At 40.2% G+C, this 14,917-nt stretch overlaps 1 protein-coding gene across 8 annotated transcripts; it reads right to left on the bottom strand.

Moving 5' to 3' along the window:
* Positions 1-1,701: 1,701 nt before the first annotated feature.
* HNRNPH3 (heterogeneous nuclear ribonucleoprotein H3) lies at positions 1,702-14,883 on the bottom strand. Of its 8 annotated transcripts, none has more exons than XM_082222970.1 (10): positions 14,680-14,821; positions 6,436-6,554; positions 5,791-5,929; positions 5,085-5,269; positions 4,650-4,736; positions 3,900-4,015; positions 2,965-3,100; positions 2,377-2,457; positions 2,203-2,292; positions 1,702-1,999 (listed from the first exon to the last, which is right to left on the bottom strand). In XM_082222970.1, the coding sequence occupies exons 2-10, from the start codon at positions 6,548-6,550 to the stop codon at positions 1,923-1,925; spliced, it is 1,026 nt and encodes a 341-aa protein (XP_082079096.1). In that variant the 5' UTR covers positions 6,551-6,554; positions 14,680-14,821; the 3' UTR covers positions 1,702-1,922. The 8 variants fall into 8 exon arrangements, with proteins under 8 accessions (XP_082079096.1, XP_082079097.1, XP_082079100.1 ...); XM_082222971.1 differs by having other exon boundaries at positions 5,130-5,269; positions 14,680-14,818; XM_082222974.1 differs by lacking the exons at positions 5,791-5,929; positions 6,436-6,554 and having other exon boundaries at positions 14,779-14,883.
* Between the last annotated feature and the right edge of the window lie 34 nt (positions 14,884-14,917).

Consider the following 14,917-nt stretch of genomic DNA (forward strand, 5'->3'; position numbering starts at 1 on the left):
AATACGAATGTTTGTAATCTTGTGGTTTGGACAAATTAAATATTTGAGAAATTTTCAGCAGGCCTTAGAATGAATACGGAGTTCATTATTTATCTTGTGTGTAACTACTGTTACTCTGAGGCAGCTAGTATACCTAGAATAATTGTCAGTTAATCATAAGGACCTATGTATACATTTCCATTAATCACTGGCTGTGTTGGCTACAACTGATGGTATTTGGGAGTCCACAAACTTCTGGAAGGCAACAGATTTTACTGAACTACCAAAAGTTCCCCGCAGCTGATTTAGGGTGAACATCTATACTGAGAAAAAGTCCTGGCTCTGACACACCATTTAAGCATTTTGATTGAACTAGTTAACAATTCTCTTTCCCACCCCACTTTTGCTTAACCGTTGCTTGTTATTAACCCATCTCCTTTTAATGCAGCAGCCTCTCCACATCTGATTCATGCTTCTGCAAAGCACTGCTCCAGCATAGCAATAGCATAGACTGCAGTAGCAGAGCAAACTTGGTAAAAAAAAACAACTTTGAATGTTTTAAAGTGAACAATGGGACTTGAGTTTTTGAGATGTGCCAAAACCTAAAAAGCTTCCTGTGCTGCCTTTACAGTCATACCTCAGGTTGAATGTGCTTCAAGATGAGCTCAAAATGACGTCACGCGCAGAAGCGACGAAAAGCTATGCGCGTGTGCTCAGACGTGCCGTCACTAGTTACGTTTGCTTCTAGATGCGAAAGGGGCTCCAGAACGGATCCCGTTCGCATCTAGAGGTACCACTGTACAAGCAAAGCTGTGAAAAAGTAGCCTTTGAAATACATCATCTTGCTCCTTAGTTTATATACATCTCAGATAAATTGACACAACACACGCTTCCTAGAATGGAGTCTATTTTGCTATCTCCCACAATAAGACATTTATTACATACATAACATTACTATCAAAAACAGGCAACAAACTTTCAATAATCACATTTGACAAATTATTGGGAAGAATTTGGAGGACAAGCAGTTGAAATGAAGAAAACTTGAATATTTAGTACCCTTTCCTGATACACAGAGAATGCTTTAGTGTCTTAACAGTAATTAATCCAAAAATCTTACATGTTAATGCACAGTAAGAGGACTACATATTTGTGTAATCTCATAATTTGCCAAGGTCTCTATGTCTGACTGCTGGGCAAGTTTCTTAGTCCTTAAACAGGAGCCTTCAGCCAGAGGAGTAGCCTTTTAAGATTTCTAGGAAATTAAATAGTGCCTACTTCTCTATGGATGTTACTAAAATAATACTCTCTTGTTCACTCATCAAAAATGTGATTGCCAAGGAGAGGAGTATAAAGACTAACATACTTTAAGGGTGAGATTTGTGACATGCATACACCAACTGGGTTTTTATATAGCAGTTGTGCATTAGGTCATTCCTGAACTCGTGGCCTTCATGCCCAGCACAGTCTTGGGACATTCTGGTAAGGGAAGTCTTCACTGACAAGAGGATTGTATCAGATTAATTAAAAGAAGTTACCCTATGCTTTCATTTCAAATCTCAACAAATGTACTAGTACCAGTTTGATGGTGGTTTTATTTTACATCAATAAGAGAACCTACAGCATAACTGCTTTAATGAACCAAGTATCTTAAATGAACAGTTTTGGAATATGGAACATACCTTTAGGAGCAGCTAGTATAAAAAGTATCAACATCAGTGGTTTGAATATAAAAAATTTATTTAAAGTCAGAGTATGCAACAAATAAAACCTACAGAACACAGATTTCCCCATCACAATCTGTTGCTTACCAAATAATGGGAAAACACATTCCTTCAGTCATTATAAAGTTTTCAATACAAAAGAAATTAAGTTTTGTAAGAAAGTCTAGTAGACCAGGTACTGTTTCCTTCCAATATGCTTCACAGACACAATGCCACTCTTCAATACATTCCACGCCATCCACCGCCTCCCATGTTGCCTTGTCCATAGTATCCACCGCTATTTCCACTGCCACGACCTAGAAAGTAACAATAGTTACCACACATTTGTTTAAAATGAAATACACACGAACTTCATCATTAGCATGCAACTCTTTCTCTATATGGTTTCTGTGCATGCAAACGATACAGCATTCTTGTTCCCGTGTTAACAAATACTTTAGAAGACAATAAACCTTTGCATTATAAAAAGAAACCGTTTGCCTACCTACTTAAGACTTACCATAGCCACCCAAGCCATCAGGAGTACCATATCCTCCGCTGTAACTGCTGCCCATTCCCATTCTTCCAACAGAACCATAACCAACTTGATCTAGAAAAAATGTTCAGTGTTGTTAGAATATCCAGAGGCTAGATATCTTTTAAGTTTTAATTAAAAATGTAAAATCAAGCATACCCATTCCATCTCTGCCGTAACCTCCCATTCCAGAACCACCTCCAGCAGTTGAATTAAGAAACAGCTCAATGTATCGATGTTCTTTAAAACAAACAAACAAACATAAGAAATAAACACCCATAACTGAAAAGGTAATTAATGTGGATTCATAATTATGTACATGCAGCAAGAGAGTAATTTACAAAGTGCTTTCTGCCTGGCACACTGAATAGACATAGCACCTTTCCATACAAATGGATACTCAAGAAAGGGTTGAAAGGTCAGCAGATGTGGCTTCGTGAACAACTTGTTCAATACTTGCAAGTACAGACTCCTTTAAAAACTCTGATGTACTCAAATCTTTTAAACAACATTCTTAAGACGTGTAAAGCTCAGGCATGCTAATCCTAAAAGAAGTGATACTGGATTGTCTATGTTAGCATTTCATGTAACATGAAAGATTGCTTCCTTTCTTGGCTTTTTTTGAAAAATCAGCTGTTAAGTGGAAATTAAAACTAAACTAAAATATGCAAGCAGCTTGGATATTCAATGAACTACAAAGGCAGCAATCCTGAGCTTTCAACAGCTCCAATGGTTGCTATAACTTACGCATATGATTTTTATCTTTCAACATGGCAGTCACTGCATCTTCGTGTGTTACAAATTCTACATCAGCTTCTCCTGTTGCTCTTCCATCTGCTCCAATGTCAATGTGAACTCTTATAGGTGTCAATGGTGAGAAAAACTAAAAGTGAGCAATAGTAAGTTACCACTTGCAGGAACTTTCTCATATTGAAACAACAGTTATCTTAAGCATATAATGACCATTTCACGTGCTTTATCCGGGATGTCACACTCCTGCCTGCATTTACACTAATGATGCAAACCTTCAGTTTTTACTCATTTGTTTTGAGCAACTATCATTAAAAAATAATTTGCCATCTTTTCTAATCTACATAGTCACTGCAGTTGATATTGTTTAACAGTTAACAGTCAGAAACACTTGCTGATTTACTGTGAGTCATCAAGTGATCTATTAGTACACCCTGACCACATTCGGCTTAGCTGTTATTTTTCTCCCCATTTGAAGATTTCAGATCATTTACAGCTGCAGCTGCTATAATTTATATTAAACCCAAGGTTTTTTAAAATTAAAATACCCTGATTGCATCTCAATTGCTATAAATTATTTTGAAAAAAATAGCCATTAGAGCATTACAGTAATTTCATCATATCTTCAGGAACTACTTTAAAGTTGAGCCCGTCTGTTACTGCTGCAACAGTGAACTACCGTATTTTTTGCACCATAACACTCACTTTTTTCCTCCTAGAAAGTAAGGGGAAATGTCTGTGCGTGTTATGGAGGGAATGCCTACGGGTGGCATGCCTACGGATTTTCCTCCTCTAAAAACTATGCGCGTGTTATGGTCAGGTGCGTGTTATAGAGCGAAAAATACGGTACTTTGATTGTTAAAGAGTCAGACCAGATTCTTAAACTCTTAAGATCTTTGTTTCAACCAGGAAAATTTGTTTACAATGCTTACATTGGCAATATCGTTTTCTGTTGCTCGAAATGGCAGTCCTCTCATGTGAACAAAGTGACCACCATGAAAGCCTGAGCTGGCATCTCCCGCTCCACCATAGCCGTGGCCTCCCATTCCTAAAACACAAAAGATTCAATAAATGTATGATTTAATAAATATGTGCACATGCATTCCCAATATGTGTTTACTCCCCCTTGAAATTGTACTAGGTTATACACTAGAAAAATCCTACTCTGGTTTAACTTTCACTAGGACTTTTTTGGTTCCTTCCATGCCAAATAATTACACCCCCCCCCCCATTCTGACATGTAAAACAGTAGGTTTCCAACCACAGTGGTACCTCGGTTTTGAATGCCTCCATAGTCAAAACATTTTGGAACTCGAATGCTGAAAACCCAGAAATAAATGCCTCGGTTTTCGAATGCGCCTCAGAAGTTGAACAGGAAACATGGCTTCCGTATTGAGGCTTCTGCTTTCAGTTTTTGAACGTTTCGGAACTTGAACAGACTTCCGGAACAGATTACGTTCGAAAACCAAGGTACCGCTGTACTCACATGCTGGGACTGACAATTTTAAAGCAGTGCACAGTATGTCTCCAACTTCAAAATAACCTGAGGAATTCAAAACAACCCCTCAGCTCTAAAAAATACCCTACTTAACAATAAAAAGTGGTTCTTTTTTCTTTGCCTTGGGAGCCAGTGAGACAGCCTGATGGTTGAGGAACAATACTATAAAACTTTTAAATCTTACCTCTACCATCTCTCATTCTGTCATCATAGCCATCATTTCCATAGCCATAATTGTTATAGCCACCATACTCATCAAAGCCACCATATCCTGTGAGATTTAAGAAGTGGACATACCATGAAATGGTCTTTTTAAAATTCAGCTGTTATCACTGTGCATATAATCAGTACCTCTTGACATCAAATATATAAGCAAGTTTCTATTTATAAAGTTGTCAGGCTCAAAGACATGCAAACCAAGTTTCATCCACATTTAAAATCTCATTTCAGATGCCTCTCCATACCTTTTCAATCTTTAGTCACACGGCTGGTAAAAAAACTGATAGGTATCCAGATTTCAGACTTGGTATGTATTATAATTACTGTCATTTCTGTATTTCTTGACAAAACGTCAGGAACGTGAAAATGACAAGAGCCTGTGGTCATTAGATACACATACCACCGTCATATCCACCACCTCCTCGACGCATTCTGTCATACATACTTCCACGCCCAGCTCCATAATAACCCCCTCTTCCTCCCATTGGTCTATCATAGGGTCCAGGTCGCTGTCCCATCATTCTTCGTGGTGGGTCATAGAATCCTCGGATTTCACTCTTACTACTTTTGAAGATCTCAATATATCTGAGTAAAAAAAGATTTTCAATGTACAAAAGTAAGAATACACATATGTGATGTCTGGTAAAAAAATACAGTAACAAGTTGCACAAATGCTCTGAATTCTATATCTAGATACACTTTCAATAAAAGTGTACGCTGTGTACGTCACTTAAATTTTAGGAAATGTAAATGCAAAAGCAAGCATTTTAAGTTATATATTTTACTGTCTAAGAATTCTAACTGCATTTTAAATACAACAAATTTCTGAATCACACTCCCCCCCCTGCCCCAGTAATAAATTCTTTGAAAAATCTCTGGCTATCATAGAACACCCTCCACAAAAATTGAAATATCCTAATTTTAGCAATCTACATAGTATTACCATTTCCCCCTCCCACCAAATTTACTATACTTCCCAAGTTACTTAGGGTGATTGTAAGGTTGTTGTTTTTAAATAGCCAGTTACTTTATGCTCCCCAACCCACCAAAAGCAAAACTGACCCCCAACCCCCCGAATAACACCATCCCAAACTCTCCATCCCCACCTGTGCCCTATTCTTTCCTTGTGTTTCCCCAGAGCTTTTTCTGCTATCTCCTTTGAAGCAAACTGCACGAAGGCCTCCCCTGTGCTTCTCCCCTGGTAGTCCAGCGTCAATGTTATCCCATTTGGCACGATTTCCAACCCTTTAACCCAAGGACAAATAACCCCATCAAGGGGAAGAGTGTTAAAGTCTGAAACATTCCCATCTGTAGAAAATACTTAAAGCAAATCTACACAAATGCAAGAACATAGCTTAGCTTCCCCCTCCCCTACCTAACCCAAATACACACGCTAAAGATCTTTCATTAAACTTTATGGGTTTAGACATTCTATTACTGTCTCTTTGTTCAGACTACACAGCAACAGCTACATCACAAAGGCCCTCCTATACTGCATGATGTAATAACTACATACTCCAAATTCTGATTCATAGCAAGGTATCTAAATGGGTAAATTTTATATCCTACACTGCCAATGCAATCTCTTGATTAGTAGTATTTTAACACAGAATACCAAAAATTAGCAATCTAAATGTTAAACTGATTCCCCCCTCCCCCCTGAAATAGTCAATATAAATTAAACTATTTCAAATATCAATCTTGCAGACATAGAAACACTGAAAGTCACTTGACATTAACACTAGAGCTACCTTGAAAGAACTGAACGATCTCCTCCTTGCTGCAGCCAAATGGCAGACCACGCAATCGTACTGTTCCATCACTAGATGAATCATTTGGACCATTATGTTTCCCAGCCCAGTCCATTTTGCTGTTTAAAATCAAACACCATAAAAAACATAAACAGCAAATTTAGCATTTGAGAATCATGATTCATCCCCACCCCTTCCTAAGCAGGACTGTATTCATTAGCAGTATCTTGAAACATGCTCAGACATTGATTGAAGCATAATGCTATGATAAGTTACAACTGCCGTTGTCTAGAACTCATTCAGTACAACTAGCATGACCTGCTCATGCAGCCTGCCACATATCTACTCTCAATACCTCAGGTTCTCAAAAGAGATGCACTATCTATGAAGACAAATTCTACTGCTTGGAAAAGTGCAAATGACTCACCAACACCTCTCACATTAGCTCAGCCATGCACTGGCCCAATCAGTACATATAACCAATCATTGCAATCAATGCTATTCTTTAATTCATAGTGCTGCAGGCTGGTTAAGCCATTGAACTATTTTCTAAAATGCATATGGACTACTACATGCACACTTCTCTCCACTGTTAGCACACAAGCCACTTCCACATCTCCCTCCAATGCCAGCTAGAAGAGCCAAGGCAATATTCCTGTAGAGATTCCCAGAATCAGGAGTTCTGACAACTAAGAGAGGCAGTGAATGGGAAGCAGGAATGGCATGGGGGTTAATGAGCACAGGATAAAATTCAGTAAACTGGGAAAGTGGAGCAGGGTGGTGGTACACAAGATAGAATGACAGCAAAGTAGAGAGAGGCAAGCCAAAGGTTTATTTTTAACAGGACTTTAAAGCTGCCATGCATACTTTTTCAATGTGAAAAGGCAAGGTATATTTTAATAAATAAAATTAATTTAAAAATGGAGTAATAGTAAATAGGGCAGGAATTAGAAACTACATGCATTTATGTTTTGGGAAATTCTGAAAGGACACTACTATAGTGGGACTCATTCATGATGCAACTTGGAGATGCATACTATGAAAACCTCAAATGTAATATAAATTCTCCAAAAATGATGTAGTTCAACTCACTAAGAAGCTGTAATGATTATAAAATAATTTAATTTTATATTAGTTGCCAGTTGATGGGCAAGAACCATTTAATTTAGGTTGAAACTCACTCTACTACTATAGGAAGGCACATCTTCCCCAGTTTAGTCAAGTCCTGCCTAAGAACAGATAGGACTCTGATGCAAGGCTGGAGTCCTACAGAAGCCAATGTAAGAGGTTTTCTTCCATTCCTCCCCACTACCTAAAAAAAAAGACTACAGGCACTGAGAGGAAGAAAAATTCCTAACAAAGAACCGAATTCCCCATTGTACACATCTGAGGAAAAAACTTTTCAAAAAGAGGGAAAGGGGCATTATTGGGTCTGCTCGCTCTCACACACAGAAGGTCTCAGACGACATGCAAGAAATTCCTTCTTTTAAGCACAGGGAGGCTAAATGGCACACTGCAAGTGCCATCTCAGAACCTCATGCTTTCATGGGGAAGATGGTCTTAGCTAAGGATATATCCCAACAGGCAGCACAGCAAAAGATTCAGCAAAGGTAAGACAGTGAAAAAGCAGACAAAGTCACAACTGCCATTACTGAAGCCAAAGCTGTTCCAGCAGCAATACAATTTCTACAATCTATTCCCCTCAAAACTGGGCAAGTTCTGCAGCTAGCAAGCCTTTTGCTCCTGTGCACCTCAAATCCAGCCCCAACCTCTGCTCTGCTTCTGCAGCATCTGAGAAAGTCAATCATTGAGGAAGAGAATGTTGCAATCAGGTACTGGCAGGAGCACCTATTTAAACTGGATGTTCCTCCTCAGTCCTCTAGTAAAAGCTTCTAAAAATCTTCAGCAGCAGGAACAAGAAGAAAAGTCTGAAACTAAAAATCCCATGTGCTCCCCATAGCAAGAGAGGAAAGCATGCCCATTTCTAACTCAAGCCTTTTTGACCAATCAATGAGCAAGAAATGGAGCAACCCTAGGGAGGGATAATTTACCAGCCCTGCTAGAGCAGACGCCAGAGAAGAGTTTGCCCCATGGAAGTCCCATGAGGTGTCCCTCTCAGCCATCCCAGTTACAATATTCTCTAATGCATCAATGGGCTGGCAGTTACGTTCGTATCTCCCCACCCCATGATAACCAAACCCTTCATTAAGGAATTTACTGCAGAGGCCTTCTTAGACTCTGCAATTATTTTTCATGTCTATGACTTACTATGTTTCCTTTTCTGTCTACATTAGGAGACTATGGATCTGAAACTGTCTGACATAGCCACTTGGAAGGTGAAAATCTATTTAGAGACCCATTTGAACACATTCTTCCTAGGAGAGACCAAAGATAAGAAAAAGGCATTTCTTTTGCAACCCAAGCAGGAAATGCCTCCCAAGTGGTAAATTAACATTACACTTATCCTTCCATTTGTTCCCAGTATCCAGACCAAGAGAGGTCCAGGGGCAGGGATAGCCTTAGAGACAAAGCTGTCAGTTTCACATCAGGAAGCCTCAAGTGATTCAACAAATACTGGAAGCCTCCTAACCACAGCCAAATGGGTCTTTAGCTTAACCCTAAATGTCTTCCTCTCTCCATACCCATCAGAGCATAACATACGACAGTATTCTACATGAAGTCTGGCCAGAAATTATGCAATAACCCTGCAGTGGTTTCTGCTAAATTTCCATAACCAAGCAGTCAGGGAGTGACCTGTACTGGTCATTTAGGTGTTTCTCTTTTCTGGTGGACAAATCACTTTTAATCTACAGGGGCCAACTGATAATGAAACCACAGCAGATCTGCATAAAATAGGCTAGCCTCACACAGCCAGATGAAGCAGGAAGACAGCACAGATATGTTCTACAAAGCACAAACTAGTGGGAACCTTGCTTTAAAAAAAATTGTTCTTGAAGTACAAGGTCACTATGAAAGTGGAGTGCTTCTTTGGGAAACACCTATCCAACAGATTATGGACACACAGTGTCAATCAGTTCTGAACCTCTTCACACCTCAACTGACCCACAATATCAACAGATTATTCACCAGCTCCTCTGCGCAGCAGAAGCAGTGGCCAAGAAGACGGCTATACATATCCTGCCCTCCATTTCTCTTATTTCCTAGAGTCTCTCCTTGCACTGTTTTTCTGATTTCCAAAGGCTGAATCAATCAAAAAATGCAGCAAGGAGAGGACAGAGCTAAAAGCCCCATATAGCCAGAGCACATAGATCTCCAGATCTCCACTAACAGATAGATACAACTCCATGGTTCCCCATAAATCTATTTCAGGGCTCAGTATTCTATTACAAACCATGGTTCAGTTTGCATGGAGAGAAAAATGAGCAGAATATCCCCCAACTTAACTATTCTAACAAGATTGTTCTAATATGGCAGCTAAATATACCCTTTACAGATTTTTATGGGACCTTTATTTGAACCCATGACCAAGTACCCCTTCAATGAGCTTTTGCTCAGGACTGTATTCCTAGTGGTAGTGCCTTCAGTCTTCACAAGTTTCAGCAATAGCACCAGTTAACAGTTTTTTTCCGCATCTTTCATTAGAGCAAGGTGAGCCCTAGATTTTTTAATTGCTCACAATGGGGCATATTATACAGACGGAGGAATCCTTGGGGGTGGGATTAGGTGTAAATACTCAAATTCACTTCAGCCAATTGGCTGATACTGTATTATAAAAGTAAATGCAGCAAAAGGAATAAAAGTTTGGTAAAGGTGCTGAAAAACATTCTGAAACAACAGAAGACTCCTGACTTGGATACACTACTCTTGGACAGTTGAAAATAACATGCTCTTTCGCACCAGCTCAAAGAAATAAGTTATCACTATTACATTTTATTTTTTTATGTTGGGAGAGCACTTTACTGTTTCCAAATCCTAGGGGTTGGAGTCATATATTATTTGCTTACAGTGTTTCTTACCCAGCTTTTCAACAAGTGATCTGCAAAGTGCCTATCAGTTATAAAAACCAACAGAAGTATAATAGCTTAAATATTTCTAAAAATAAACACAGAGGAGCAGAATAAAAGAACTGGTACTCCTAGGTTACAAACCCTTTCTTTCCCGCAATCCTCTGTTGTCCTGTTCTGTTTAGGACTCACAATGCTAATACGCTTAAGTACTTAGTGAGGTGAACTGGAATTTTTCCCTTTTAAATAGAAAAGGTTTCCACTAGTATATTTTTCTGTTGAAAGTTTTCCACTTTGAAAAATGCATTGTTTCACAAAACAATTAGTGACATAATGAATGAACAAAACACAAGTCAATTTGAAATGCATATAAAAAAGAGTCAATTCTAAAATCAAAACAGTGGTTAACTTTTTCCAGCTGCTACTCCTAGGAAGCACATATTTTTCTTCCAGCAATCTACAATTAGTAAGTTAACTGTTTTCAATGTATTTGTTTCCCCGGCCTAAATAAAATCTAAATAATATTGAATTGTCATGTCTTAAAATATTTAGAAGTATTCCAATAAAAATAATTTTCAAGTAAAGCTTATGAGCCTACTCAAAAATATGTCTCAGTGACAGGACTGCAGTCTTAACCACAGTAAGGTTGCAATCCTATACGTACTACTTAATGGAGCTACACTGAACTCAATGTGGGATGTAATCCACTGGGAGCAGTCAAGTACAACATTCCTTGTTTTGCTAGAGTGGACATGCAAGGGAATGTTTGGTCCAGCCAGTTGAAGCTTCCTGGCCTGGAGCATCCTTCCTTGCATGTGACTAGTACGTGGGCATGACCTCTCCAGACCTGATAAAAAGCCAAGTCATGCTGCTACCTTCCTCTTTTCGACATTCCTGTTCGTCCTGCCTGCTTCCTGCATCACCTGGACTGGACTGCTGGCTGCCACAGCAGTTCCCCAGGTTATCTCCCATATGGGGTAAATTTGTCTGTACATGTTTGTAACTTTAAGCCTAAAGCCTGCCTTCAGGGATCACACTGTGTTCTGCCTGATCATGAGTAAAACTACTTTTTGTTACTTACGAATAAGACTGTGCTGTCTTTATTCTTTTATGAGGGATTCAAAAGGGGTCTTACCAGGAATATTAGAACATATCTCAATCTGGACAAGCCAGATTGAATTGCTTATTGTCTTAAGAAACTCACATGAGTTTGCAACCAGCTTTCTGCTGTGTGAGACAGGGAATGCACTCTGCTAAGTGAAGACTTTGCTAAGTGAAGAAACTTTCTAGCGCAGGTTAGGAAGGATATTAATAAACAATATATCTCCCCTGCCACCCTCAACATTCCCACACTCAATGGGACTCACTTCTCAGTAGACATTTTTATGATTACACTATATGCAATTTATTGCATGTTTTTCTGTACTAAAATATTTCAGTTCAGATAATTTTGCCACCTCAAAGCAGTTTGCAGGTATTTACACATTTAAAATTAACATCACATTAAAAATAAACTAACAGTGTTCTCAGTGCTGGTCCTTATGTAGCCAGAATAGCACTACCCAAGGGAGGTATTAGTATCCTCAGAAAAACCCTGAGGTTTGTAAAAGTACAAAACCACTACCACCACCTCAGGGAAGATAAACTGTGTATAGAATGCTGACCAATTGCTGGGAAGGGAAAATTTGGGAGTGGAAGAGAGTGGCTGGAACACTCTGCACTGCAACATTTTGTTGCAAGTTCCAATTATCCAATTCAATTTTTTTATGAAAATCCCACTCTGTACTTAACAATGTTTGCTTTATTCCTTCTCTTCCTGGTGCATGGCTTACCTTTTCAGAAAAAGGTATAACTCTAGTACACCAAATTCTATATTGTGCCCATCAACCTTTGCCCCCAGACTATTATTCATTTGCGTTTTACATCTACTGATCTCTTCAGTGTAATCCTTTGTATGTTTATTTAGATGTAAATCCCACTGTTTTAAATGGAATTTACTCCTATGCAAACATATGGTTGTTGTCATGCTTGCTGTCTAAGCTGTCAGAACATCAATCTTGTAGTCTGGAAGTGATTATACCTCTTCTGGAAAAGAAGGGTGCATCTTTCCTATGCTTCCTGCTTGAAAAAGATGAAAGATGAGCTTTATCTTTAACAACCACAACCATCCAGTATGAAACTCCAGGTGTTTTGCCCCTCAAAAAGTTCTCTTGCGGGCTAATCCTAAAAATCCACCTAAGCTGCTACAGTGTAATACTGTCAAGAACAGCACCACTATAACCTGTAGCCTCCACTATGTGCTTTAAGATAACCTGCAGTGCACAGAATTGTGCAGATTTCCTTTTATCCTAGGGACAGAACAGTGATTAAATCATCCAGAGACTTTAGAATTTGGCTACAATAAGCCAGAGAGTCCATATTGCAATATGGTAAACAGGAGCAAAGTGGAGATACTAGTAAACAACACTAGTAAGCATTTCCCTCTTTTAGCACCTACCGGCATTAGTCTGCTTTTCATTTTTAATTCTAGGATTCTGAACTACACAGAAATTTGACCAGATTTACAGAACAAGATAATTGATATATTGCCACATGATCCCGCACAATAGTATGTAAGGTAATCTCTCATGGAACAACATTTGCATGCTAGTGTATGAAAGTTTTTAAAGCTGAGAAAGTTCTTCAGACATAAAAAAATAAGACTTTCTACTTGAAGACCTCTGCATAGTCTTAACAGTAGTTAAGCCAAATATTATTTATCAAAGTAATGCGATTAAATTAGAGAAAACTAACAGTATGAACTTGTGCATGTTTACTCATAAGTCTCACTGTGTTCTATGGAATTTACTAACTGTGCATTCAACTGCAGCCTAGGTTATCTAGTGGCACATTTGGAAATCTTTCCACTAAAAAAATCCCACTGCATGAAAGATATGTATCATTTGGGAAAACAGGTATTACTTTTTTTAATTGCCCTGGAACCATCTTTTATAGATATATTAATATTCACTATAGGTAACCAAACTAAGTGAGAGAAGCTATGTTTCCCAAAACTGTAACAGAACCTATGTAGGCATGAACACAAAGACATGATTTCTTGACATAAATGACTTTAGTACTGTCATTTTTGAACATGTTCAAAATCTGTCCATGTAAGCAGCTATGTATTTCAAGTGTCTTGTACAGCGATTACATTACCTACTCTATCCTTTACCTTATTTCTGTTTTCAAAAGTAGATTAGCTGTAGAAATGACCTAGGTCAAATGGCTCATGTACAATCAACCAAAGTGTATTTTGGCTGGTACACAGAAATATGTTGCATTAGACAAAACGAAGAACTGCCACCCCTGCACTTACTATGAATCTTAAATCACAATGGCTTTCAGTACGGTATTGCCACTAACTGTGATGGTTGTAACGTTGCACCGATATAGCCTTAGTTTTACTAGCGCTTTCTGATTTAATCTGAGTGATAAATGAAATTTACCCTCTTACCCAAGCTTAAATGCTACTACATGCGTTTTCTCGGATGTAATTCCCAAGGACTACAATGGGGATCTTTCCCAAACAGCTGAGCAGTCAATCTCTTTACATCTCGTCATTAGTGAGCATGGCGAGGCGGGAGAGCCGGCACAGGAAACTCCCCCCAACTATCAACAGCGCTACAACACTACACTCAAATCCTTGCCCGACACGCACAGACCCATCGCGCAAGCGCGAACTACCTTGGGCAGAGGGGGCGTGGCAGATCAAAGAATGCCCGCTCTCAGAAAGGGGGGGGGGAAGAGTGAATCTCCGCCGGTTAAAACAGCCAAAGGAAGGCTTCGCCGTGCCTCTTTTTGTCAGGCCCGGGATGCCGTTGATCTGTCGTCCCTACCCTCGCTCCCTTGGCTGCACTAGTGCTGTTAGCTGCCAAGTCGCCGTTTGCGGCGAGCCGTTGGGCCACGAGCGCCAGCCCCAGGCTGAAGGGCACCTCGGCCTCCGGCAGGCGACCAGTCGCCTCCCTGGCGCGCCGCCTCCGATCTTCCCCCCACTCCTCCCCCGCCAAATCACCGCCACATTCAAAATGGCGGACGGAGAGAATAGAACCCTCGCTCTCTCTCGCGCGCGGAAGCCACCGCTTAACCCTTCCCTTCCCTCCCCCGTTTATCCCGCCACCTGACCCAAGGCTGAATTTCTCAGGGAACCGAGAAGGCGGGTCCGCCCACCTCGGCTCGTACTTTCCCGGCGCATCGGCGACGGAGTTGCCCGACCTCTCTCCCCCGCCACCCCACTCACCGGCAACACCTCACCCACTTCCCCAGGCGGTCGGCGCTAACGGCAGGGCTGAGACTCCCCCACAAAAGAACAAGGAAGCGCGCCTAACGGGCGGCTGACTAGCAGGCTACGCAGCTGAGGCAGACAGGATGGCGTCGCGGGCGGACGTATCGCGAGGAGACGCGGCGCCGGGGACGAGAATTTCGCTCGCGTCGCCTAGGTGCAGAGCGTGACGCATGCGCCGCGGAGGAGAATGGGG

Source organism: Podarcis vaucheri (genome assembly GCF_965113315.1).
Source record: "Podarcis vaucheri genome assembly, chromosome: 5".
NCBI lineage: Eukaryota > Metazoa > Chordata > Lepidosauria > Squamata > Lacertidae > Podarcis > Podarcis vaucheri.

Bases quoted from the DNA above. Each gene is read 5' to 3' on its own strand.
- HNRNPH3 (XM_082222970.1), bottom strand. From the start codon at position 6,550: ATGGACTGGGCTGGGAAACATAATGGTCCAAATGATTCATCTAGTGAT. The intron at 5,930-6,435 runs GTAGCTCTAGTG...CTTGGGTTAAAG, and splicing joins GATCGTTCAGTTCTTTCAAG to GGTTGGAAATCGTGCCAAAT. The intron at 2,000-2,202 runs GTAAGTCTTAAG...GTTACTTTCTAG, and splicing joins TGATGGCTTGGGTGGCTATG to GTCGTGGCAGTGGAAATAGC.